We start from the raw sequence: 13,029 nt of genomic DNA on the forward strand, positions 1-13,029 counted from the left end.
GTTTCAATAAAGTTCCGTTCAATCTTTACACTTGTTTGTGTAGTAAAAATACGACTTTCTCTCTATAGAGGCTTTTATTGTCCAATGACACAGCATCTCAATGACGACACACACACACACACACATACACAAACACACACACACACACACATACACAAACACACACACACACACACACACACACACACACACACACGTTTGTCCAGTACAATCCAGACGTTTCTTCATAGATTTATTTCATTATAAAAACTTTTTTTTTCTCTTTTTACACTTTACAAACAGTAAACTTCTAGTTACAAAAGTTAAGGTGCAAAGTGTCTTTTTTACATCTTTAATAAATAAGGTGAAGCTTCGTGACCTTGACTTGACGACAGTTTGTGACCTTGACTTGAGCGACAGTTTGTGACCTTGACTTGAATGACAGTTCATGACCTTGACTTGAGCGACAGTTTGTGACCTTGACTTGAGCGACAGTTCATGACCTTGACTTGAGCGACAGTTGAAGCTTCGTGACCTTGACGTCGTCATAACTCCATTTTTGCCTCTAAAAAGGTTTTCGTTCTCGCTGTATTTCACCTAAAACCACGTCCTGACCATCAAAACTTTAATGTTTCTTCATTAAAATCACAAATTTGTCAAATATACCAAATGTTTCCTTCATGACGGACAGCAGCAGCTGTCAATCACAGTGAGGCAGCTTCTGATTGGTCGGCGCCTCGACCTGCAGCTACGACTCCGGCGCGTCGCTCAGTCCGAGGGCGAGAGCCTCCTCTGGGGTCAGACCGTTCTTCAGCGTCCGCCTCACTGCCAGAAGATGGACGTCAGGTACCCAACATGCATCACTGTGTCATGTGACTCATGCATCACGGTGTCATGTGACTCATGCATCACTGTGTCATGTGACTCATGCATCACGGTGTCATGTGACTCATGCATCACGGTGTCATGTGACTCATGCATCACGGTGTCATGTGACTCATGCATCACTGTGTCATGTGACTCATGCATCACGGTGTCATGTGACTCATGCATCACTGTGTCATGTGACTCATGCATCACTGTGTCATGTGACTCATGCATCACGGTGTCATGTGACTCATGCATCACTGTGTCATGTGACTCATGCATCACTGTGTCATGTGACTCATGCATCACGGTGTCATGTGACTCATGCATCACGGTGTCATGTGACTCATGCATCACTGTGTCATGTGACTCATGCATCACGGTGTCATGTGACTCATGCATCACGGTGTCATGTGACTCATGCATCACGGTGTCATGTGACTCATGCATCACGGTGTCATGTGACTCATGCATCACGGTGTCATGTGACTCACGTGACTTGCGGTTGGCTCTGGACCTCCGTCTCTCCCGGGGCTGAGGTCTCGTTCCTGGACCTTGAGTGGCCGAGCGGACGATGCGTTCCATGATCTCGTCCGCGGCGTCGTCGCCGCACGCCAGAGCGTCGTCGGCAGGCGGAGTCCACGCCGGCGCCGCCCGGCCTGAATGAATCAAAGCTTTATTGACATGAACACGTTGACGAAAAACATTATTTAACGATATTTCATATAATGATGTCAAAAAACATGTTTTGAATAAAATACTACGACATAAATAAATGAAAGGTCATTTCAAGGTCAAGGGTTCTGACCTCCTCGTCCGGGTCGAGAGCGTGTCCGCGTCCTCAGGCCCGGCACGCCGGCGCCCTCTCTGTCGGCGCCGCTCACCCTCAGGACCGCCTTCATCTGCTCGTGCTCGGCCACGTCCTCGGTGTGACCCAGACCCCCCTGTGGCGCCTCGCTCTCCTCGCCGCCACAGGGGGCGCTGTTGCTGCTGCCCGAGGCATATTTGCCAGTCTGAGGAGAAGAAGAAGACGATGAGGGAGAAGAAGAAGAAAACAAAGGAGGATAAACGTGAGGAAGTAAAAAGTATGAACAGGGAAAGTTCATGCACACAAACACACACAAACACACACAAGTTCACCTCCACGTCTTCTTCATCCTCAGACTACAGGAGGAGGAAAGGTCAAAGGTCAGGGAGAGGAAGATGAGGATGTGGGGTCAAAGGAGAAACTCACAGGGTCGTTGACGTCCATGATCATCTTCCCTCGGGTCTTGTTGCGCTCGCGGTGGTCGGCTCGTTTCTGCTTCTGCTGCAGGACTCGGTCTCTGGTGGTTCGATACTCCAGAGCGAACTCACTCAAGATCCTGCTGAAGCGATGGACGCTGATGTCGCGCACACTGTAGGCCGGCTGACCCAGGAACAGCAGGAAGGAGTGGAACCTGAGGTCACATGACAAGACATGACATGTCGGGGACCGCATGACATGACATGACCACATGACATGTCGAGGACCACGTCACATTACATGTCTATGACCACGTCACATGACATGTCTATGACCACGTCACATGACATGTCTATGACCACGTCACATGACATGTCTATGACCACGTCACATGACATGTCGAGGACCACGTCACATGACATGTCTATGACCACGTCACATGACATGTCGAGGACCACGTCACATGACATGTCTATGACCACGTCACATGACATGTCTATGACCACGTCACATGACATATCTATGACCACGTCACATGACATGTCTATGACCACGTCACATGACATGTGGAGGACCACGTCACATGACATGTCTATGACCACGTCACATGACATGTCGAGACCCACGTCACATGACATGTCTATGACCACGTCACATGACATGTCTATGACCACGTCACATGACATGTCGAGGACCACGTCACATGACATGTCTATGACCACGTCACATGGCATGTCTATGACCACATCACATGACATGTCTATGACCACGTCACATGACATGTCTATGACCACGTCACATGACATATATATGACCACGTCACATGACATATCTATGACCACGTCACATGACATATCTATGACCACGTCACATGACATATATATGACCACGTCACATGACATGTCTATGATCACGTCACATGACATGTCAATGACCACGTCACATGACATGTCTATGACCACGTCACATGACATATCTATGACCACGTCACATGACATGTCTATGACCACGTCACATGACATATATATGACCACGTCACATGACATATCTATGACCACGTCACATGACATGTCTATGACCACGTCACATGACATGTCTATGACCACGTCACATGACATGTCTATGACCACGTCACATGACATATCTATGACCACGTCACATGACATGTCTATGACCACGTCACATGACATGTCTATGACCACGTCATATGACATGTCGAGGACCACGTCACATGACATGTCTATGACCACGTCACATGACATGTATATGACCACGTCACATGACATATCTATGACCACGTCACATGACATGTCTATGACCACGTCACATGACATGTCTATGACCAGGTCACATGACATGTCGAGGACCACGTCACATGACATGTATATGACCACGTCACATGACATGTCTATGACCACGTCACATGACATGTCTATGACCACGTCACATGACATGTATATGACCACGTCACATGACATATCTATGACCACGTCACATGACATGTCGAGGACCACGTCACATGACATGTCTATGACCACGTCACATGACATGTATATGACCACGTCACATGACATGTCTATGACCACGTCACATGACATGTCTATGACCACGTCACATGACATGTCTATGACCACGTCACATGACATGTATATGACCACGTCACATGACATGTCTATGACCACGTCACATGACATGTCTATGACCACGTCACATGACATGTCTATGACCACGTCACATGACATGTCTATGACCACGTCACATGACATGTCTATGACCACGTCACATGACATGTCTATGACCACGTCACATGACATGTCTATGACCACGTCACATGACATGTCTATGACCACTTCACATGACATGTCTATGACCACGTCACATGACATGTCGAGGACCACGTCACATGACATGTCTATGACCACGTCACATGACATGTCGAGGACCACGTCACATGACATGTCGAGGACCACGTCACATGACATGTCGAGGACCACGTCACATGACATGTCTATGACCACGTCACATGACATATCTATGACCACGTCACATGACATGTCTATGACCACGTCACATGACATGTCTATGACCACGTCACATGACATGTCGAGGACCACGTCACATGACATGTCGAGGACCACGTCACATGGCATGTCTATGACCACGTCACATGACATATCTATGACCACGTCACATGACATGTCGAGGACAACGTCACATGACATGTCTATGACCACGTCACATGACATGTCGAGGACCACGTCACATGACATGTCGAGGACCACGTCACATGGCATGTCTATGACCACGTCACATGACATATCTATGACCACGTCACATGACATGTCGAGGACAACGTCACATGACATGTCGAGGACCACGTCACATGACATGTTGAGGACCACGTCACATGAAATGTCGAGGACCACGTCAAATGACATGTCGAGGACCACGTCACATGACATGTCTATGACCACGTCACATGACATGTCGAGGACCACGTCACATGACATGTCTATGACCACGTCACATGACCTGTCGAGGACCACGTCACATGACATGTCTATGACCACGTCACATGACATATCTATGACCACGTCACATGACATGTCGAGGACCACGTCACATGACATGTCTAGGACCACGTCACATGACATGTCGAGGACCACGTCACAGGACATGTATAGGACCACGTCACATGACATAACTATGACCACGTCACATGACATGTCGAGGACCACGTCACAGGACATGTATAGGACCACGTCACATGACATAACTATGACCACGTCACATGACATGTCGAGGACCACGTCACATGACATGTCGAGGACCACGTCACATGACATGTCGAGGACAACGTCACATGACATGTCGAGGACCACGTCACATGACATGTCGAGGACCACGTCACATGACATGTCTATGACCACGTCACATGACATGTCGAGGACCACGTCACATGACATGTCGAGGACCACGTCACATGACATGTCTATGACCACGTCACATGACATGTCGAGGACCACGTCACATGACATGTCGAGGACCACGTCACATGACATGTCGAGGACCACGTCACATGACATGTCGAGGACCACGTCACATGACATGTCGAGGACCACGTCACATGACATGTCTATGACCACGTCACATGACATGTCTATGACCACGTCACATGACATGTCTATGACCACGTCACATGGCATGTCTATGACCACGTCACATGACATATCGAGGACCACGTCACATGAAATGTCGAGGACCACGTCACATGACATGTCTATGACCACGTCACATGGCATGTCTATGACCACGTCACATGACATGTCGAGGACCACGTCACATGACATGTCGAGGACCACGTCACATGAAATGTCGAGGACCACGTCACATGACATGTCTATGACCACGTCACATGGCATGTCTATGACCACGTCACATGACATGTCGAGGACCACGTCACATGACATGTCTATGACCACGTCACATGACATGTCTATGACCACGTCACATGAAATGTCGAGGACCACGTCACATGACATGTCTATGACCACGTCACATGACATGTCTATGACCACGTCACATGACATGTCTATGACCACGTCACATGACATGTCTATGACCACGTCACATGACATGTCTATGACCACGTCACATGACATGTCTATGACCACGTCACATGACATGTCGAGGACCACGTCACATGACATGTCTATGACCACGTCACATGGCATGTCTATGACCACGTCACATGACATATCTATGACCACGTCACATGACATGTCGAGGACCACGTCACATGACATGTCGAGGACCACATCACATGACATGTCTATGACCACGTCACATGACATGTCGAGGACCACGTCACATGACATGTCTATGACCACGTCACATGACATGTCTTTGACCACGTCACATGACATGTCTATGATCACGTCACATGACATGTCGAGGACCACGTCACATGACATGTCTTTGACCACGTCACATGACATGAAGATGACCACGTCACATGACATGTCTTTGACCACGTCACATGACATGTCGAGGACCACGTCACATGACATGTCTATGACCACGTCACATGACATGTCGAGGACCACGTCACATGACATGTCAAGGACCACGTCACATGACATGTCTATGATCACGTCACATGACATGTCGAGGACCACGTCACATGACATGTCGAGGACCACGTCACATGACATGAAGATGACCAGGTCACATGACATGCCGAGGATTGTACTTTGTTTTTGTACATCATTGTGTTTTTGCTTTATTTGTATGTGATGTATTATGTAAACTGCATCTTTGTTGAAGACGAAAGAGGAAAGTAGCATCTAGAGCTACATCTGGTGCAGCTGCTCATGTAACTGAACATTGTCCTTTGAAATAAACTGAAACATGACCACAGCACCTGTTGATGATCCTGCGGTGGACGATCTTGAGGATGATGATCCTCTCAGCACAGTCCTTCAGGAAGTCGGACATCTTCTGCTTCAGCTGAGGCTTCATCTCGTGCTTGGCGATCATTTTCAGATGATCCCATGATGCTTTGCAACGTTTCTCCATTTGACACAAGTTCTCCTGCAGCTGGTCGAAGTCCACCTGAGAGCGACAACGTCAGTCTCTGCGCAACACACAAATCAACAACAATGACAACAACCATAACAACGACAACAACAACAACAACAACAACATCAGTAACAACCACAACCACAAAAACACCAGTAACAACAACAACAACATCAGTCACAACAACATCAGTAACCACAACAACAACATCAGTCACAACAACACCAGTAACAACAACAACATCAGTCACAACAACAACAACATCAGTCACAACAACATCAGTAACAACAACACCAGTAACAACAACAACACCAGTAACAACAACAACAACATCAGTCACAACGACACCAGTAACAACAACAACAACATCAGTCACAACAACATCAGTAACCACAACAACAATACCAGTAACATCAACAACACCAGTAACAACAACGACATTAGTAACAACAACAACATTAGTAACAACAAAAACACCAGTAACAACAACAACACCAGTAACAACAACAACATTAGTAACAAAAAAACACCAGTAACAACAACAATACCAGTAACAACAACAACAACAACAACACCAGTAACAACAACAACTTCAGTAACAACAACAGTAACAACAACAATACCAGTAACAACAACAACAACACCAGCAACAACAACAACACCAGTAACAACAACAACAACAACTTCAGTAACAACAACAACCACAACAACAATACCAGTAACAACAACACCAGTAACAACAACAACATCAGTAAAACAACAACAACAACACCAGTAACAACGACAACATCAGTCACAACAACATCAGTAACAACCACAACAACAATATCAGTAACAACAACAACATCAGTAACAATCACCACAACAACTACACCAGTAACAACAACAACAACATCAGTAACCATAACAACAACACCAGTAACAACAACAACATCAGTAACAACAACACCAGTAACAACAACAACAACATCAGTAACAACAACAACATCAGTCACAACAACAACAACATCAGTAACAACATCAACACCAGTAACAACAACACCAGTAACAACAACAACATTAGTAACAACAAAAACACCAGCAACAACAACAACACCAGTAACAACAACAACATCAGTAACAATCACCACAACAACAACAACAACAACAGTAACAACAACAATACCAGTAACAACAACACTATCAGTAACAACAACAACAACAGTAACAACAACAACACCAGTAACAACAACAACAGTAACAACAACACCAGTAACAACAACAACAACACCAGTAACAACAATAACATTAGTAACAACAAAAACACCAGCAACAGTAACAACAACACCAGTAACAACAACAACAACACCAGTAACAACAACAACATTAGTAACAACAAAAACACCAGCAACAACAACAACAACACCAGTAACAACAACAACAACACCAGTAACAACAATAACATTAGTAACAACAAAAACACCAGCAACAGTAACAACAACACCAGTAACAACAACAACAACACCAGTAACAACAACAACATTAGTAACAACAAAAACACCAGCAACAACAACAACAACACCAGTAACAACAACAACATCAGTAACAATCACCACAACAACAACAACAACAGTAACAACAACAATACCAGTAACAACAACACAAACACCAGTAACAACAACACCAGTAACAACAGCAACAACACCAGTAACAACAACAACAACACCAGTAACAACAACAACTTCAGTAACAACAACAGTAACAACAACAATACCAGTAACAACAATAACAACACAAACACCAGTAACAACAACACCAGTAAAAACCACAACAACAACACATGTAACAACAACACCAGCAACAACAACAACACCAGTAACAACAACAACAACTTCAGTAACAACAACAACCACAACAACAATACCAGTAACATCAACAACATCAGTCACAACAACATCAGTAACAACAACATCCACAACAACAATACCAGTAACAACAACAACACCAGTAACAACAACAATATCAGTAAAACAACACCAGTAACAACAACAACATCAGTCACAACAACATCAGTAACAACCACAACAACAATACCAGTAACATCAACAACATCAGTAACAACATCAGTAACCATAACAACAACACCAGTAACAACATCAGTCACAACAACATCAGTAACCATAACAACAACACCAGTAACAACAACAACATCAGTAACAACAACAACAACACCAGTAACAACAACAACAACAACACCGGTAACAACAACAACATCAGTCACAACAACAACATCAGTAACAACAACAACAACACCAGTAACAACAACAACAGTAACAACAACACCAGTAAAACAACAACATCAGTAACAACAACAACACCAGTAACAACCACAACAACACCAGTAACAACAACAACATCAGTAACAACAACAACACCAGTAACAACAACAACATCAGTAACAACAACAACACCAGTAACAAAAACAACATCAGTAACAACAACAACACCAGTAACAACAACAACACCAGTAACAACAACAACATCAGTAACAACAACAACAACACCAGTAACAACAACAACATCAGTCACAACAACAACAACATCAGTCACAACAACAACAACATCAGTAACAACAACAACACCAGTAACAACAACAACACCAGTAACAACAACAACAGTAACAACAACACCAGTAACAACAACAACAACAACACCAGTAACAACAACAACAGTAACAACAACAACATCAGTAAAAAACACAACAACACCAGTAACAACAACAACAACAACAACAACACCAGTAACAACAACAACAACAACACCAGTAACAACAACAACAGTAACAACAACAACATCAGTAAAAACCACAACAACACCAGTAACAACAACAACAGTAACAACAACACCAGTAACAACAACAACATCAGTAAAAACCACAACAACACCAGTAACAACAACAACAACAACAACACCAGTAACAACAACAACAACAGTAACAACAACACCAGTAACAACAACAACAGTAAAAACAACAACAGTAACAACAACACCAGTAACAACAACAACATCAGTAAAAACCACAACAACACCAGTAACAACAACAACATCAGTAACAACAACAACAACACCAGTAACAACAACAACATCAGTCACAACAACAACAACATCAGTCACAACAACAACAACATCAGTAACCACAACAACACCAGTAACAACAACAACACCAGTAACAACAACAACAGTAACAACAACACCAGTAACAACAACAACAACAACAACACCAGTAACAACAACAACAGTAACAACAACAACATCAGTAAAAAACACAACAACACCAGTAACAACAACAACAACAACAACAACACCAGTAACAACAACAACAGTAACAACAACAACATCAGTAAAAACCACAACAACACCAGTAACAACAACAACAGTAACAACAACACCAGTAACAACAACAACATCAGTAAAAACCACAACAACACCAGTAACAACAACAACAACAACAACACCAGTAACAACAACAACAACAGTAACAACAACACCAGTAACAACAACAACAGTAAAAACAACAACAGTAACAACAACACCAGTAACAACAACAACATCAGTAAAAACCACAACAACACCAGTAACAACAACAACATCAGTAAAAACCACAACAACACCAGTAACAACAACAACAGTAACAACAACACCAGTAACAACAACAACATCAGTAATAACCACAACAGCACCAGTAACAACAACAACATCAGTAAAAACCACAACAACACCAGTAACAACAACAACACCAGTAACAACAACAACAGTAACAACAACACCAGTAACAACAACAACATCAGTAAAAACCACAACAACACCAGTAACAACAACAACAGTAACAACAACACCAGTAACAACAACAACATCAGTAAAAACCACAACAACACCAGTAACAACAACAACAGTAACAACAACACCAGTAACAACAACAACATCAGTAAAAACCACAACAACACCAGTAACAACAACAACAGTAACAACAACACCAGTAACAACAACAACATCAGTAATAACCACAACAGCACCAGTAACAACAACAACATCAGTAAAAACCACAACAACACCAGTAACAACAACAACACCAGTAACAACAACAACAGTAACAACAACACCAGTAACAACAACAACATCAGTAAAAACCACAACAACACCAGTAACAACAACAACAGTAACAACAACACCAGTAACAACAACAACATCAGTAAAAACCACAACAACACCAGTAACAACAACAACAGTAACAACAACACCAGTAACAACAACAACATCAGTAAAAACCACAACAACACCAGTAACAACAACACCAGTAACAACAACAACAGTAACAACAACATCAGTAAAAACCACAACAACACCAGTAACAACAACAACACCAGTAACAACAACAACAGTAACAACAACACCAGTAACAACAACAACATCAGTAAAAACCACAACAACACCAGTAACAACAACAACAGTAACAACAACACCAGTAACAACAACAACATCAGTAAAAACCACAACAACACCAGTAACAACAACAACAGTAACAACAACACCAGTAACAACAACAACATCAGTAAAAACCACAACAACACCAGTAACAACAACACCAGTAACAACAACAACAGTAACAACAACATCAGTAAAAACCACAACAACACCAGTAACAACAACAAGCCACGTGTGTTAAAGACTGAAACAATGGTGTTGTGTTCAAAGACTCAAATATCACACAATTGTGTGTTTTCTCTGATCAACGTAGTATCTCTTAGTTCCTGTCATTGTACGGCGTGAACTGAAGGGGTCACTGAAGGGGTCACTGAAGGGGTCACTGAAGGGGTCACTGAAGGGGTCACTGAAGGGGTCACTGAAGGGGTCACTGAAGCTGACCTTTGCAGAGCGAGTGATGGAGCCGATCTCAGAGTAGAGGTCGGAGCTGTGAGGGAAGTTCTCCACGACCACGGAGCACACGTGATGCAGGAGAGACTGTTTGTGAACCGTGTCCTTCACCTCAGGAACCTTCTGCAGGTACGTCAGCTCGAAGCCCTGAGCCTGCACACATGTACACACGTGTGTGACACACAACATGACATCACCACAACATGACATCACCACAACATGACATCACCACAACATGACATCACCAAAACATGACATCACTCACACTCGCTCCGTTCAGGAAGTTTCCGATGCAGAGCAGAGTCGACAGAATGTATCCCAGAGTCTTGTTCCTTTCCAGCTGCTCCATCCCTTCCTTCAGGTCCTGCAGAGGCTCAGCAACTTCCTGGAGACCCAGCAACACACACGTGTTCACACACATGTACACACACATGTACACACACACATGTATACACACATATGTATACACACATATATATACACACATATGTACACACACACATGTATACACACATATGTATACACACATATGTATACACACACATGTACACACACACATGTATACACACATATGTATACACACATATGTATACACACATATGTATAAACACATATGTATAAACACATATGTATACACACATATGTATACACACATATGTATACACACATATGTATAAACACATATGTATACACACATATATATACACACATATGTATACACACACATGTACACACACACATGTATACACACATATGTATACACACATATGTATACACACATATGTATAAACACATATGTATAAACACATATGTATACACACATATGTATACACACATATGTATACACACATATGTATAAACACATATGTATACACACATATGTATACACACATATGTATACACACATATGTATAAACACATATGTATACGCACATATGTATACACACATATGTATAAACACATATGTGTACACACATATGTATACACACACATGTACACACACACATGTACACACACACATGTATACACACATATGTATACACACATATGTATACACACATATGTATAAACACACATATACACACATATGTATACACACATATGTATAAACACATATGTATACACACATATGTATACACACATATGTATACACACACATGTACACACACACATGTATACACACATATGTATACACACATATGTATACACACACATGTACACACACACATGTATACACACATATGTATACACACATATGTATACACACACATGTACACACACACATGTACACACACACATGTATACACACATATGTACACACACATGTACACACACACATGTATACACACATATGTATACACACATATGTATACACACACATGTACACACACACATGTATACACACATATGTATACACACATATGTATACACACACATGTACACACACACATGTACACACACACATG

At 42.7% G+C, this 13,029-nt stretch overlaps 1 protein-coding gene across 1 annotated transcript in view; it reads right to left on the reverse strand.

Annotated features, from left to right (window-relative positions):
* Positions 1-351: 351 nt before the first annotated feature.
* Positions 352-13,029, reverse strand: part of LOC148057816 (FH1/FH2 domain-containing protein 3-like) — a gene marked incomplete at its 5' end in the record, with an annotated part of 28,203 nt that continues 15,525 nt past the window's right edge. Inside the window, 7 exons of the mRNA XM_087782738.1 lie at positions 352-804; positions 1,341-1,505; positions 1,655-1,859; positions 2,081-2,285; positions 6,495-6,685; positions 11,555-11,716; positions 11,829-11,948. Coding sequence (XP_087638864.1) covers positions 728-804; positions 1,341-1,505; positions 1,655-1,859; positions 2,081-2,285; positions 6,495-6,685; positions 11,555-11,716; positions 11,829-11,948 — 1,125 coding nt within the window. The remainder of the gene's footprint in view (positions 805-1,340; positions 1,506-1,654; positions 1,860-2,080; positions 2,286-6,494; positions 6,686-11,554; positions 11,717-11,828; positions 11,949-13,029) is intronic.

Source organism: Callionymus lyra, unplaced genomic scaffold (genome assembly GCF_982586985.1).
Source record: "Callionymus lyra unplaced genomic scaffold, fCalLyr1.hap1.1 HAP1_SCAFFOLD_533, whole genome shotgun sequence".
NCBI classification, from domain to species: domain Eukaryota; kingdom Metazoa; phylum Chordata; class Actinopteri; order Syngnathiformes; family Callionymidae; genus Callionymus; species Callionymus lyra.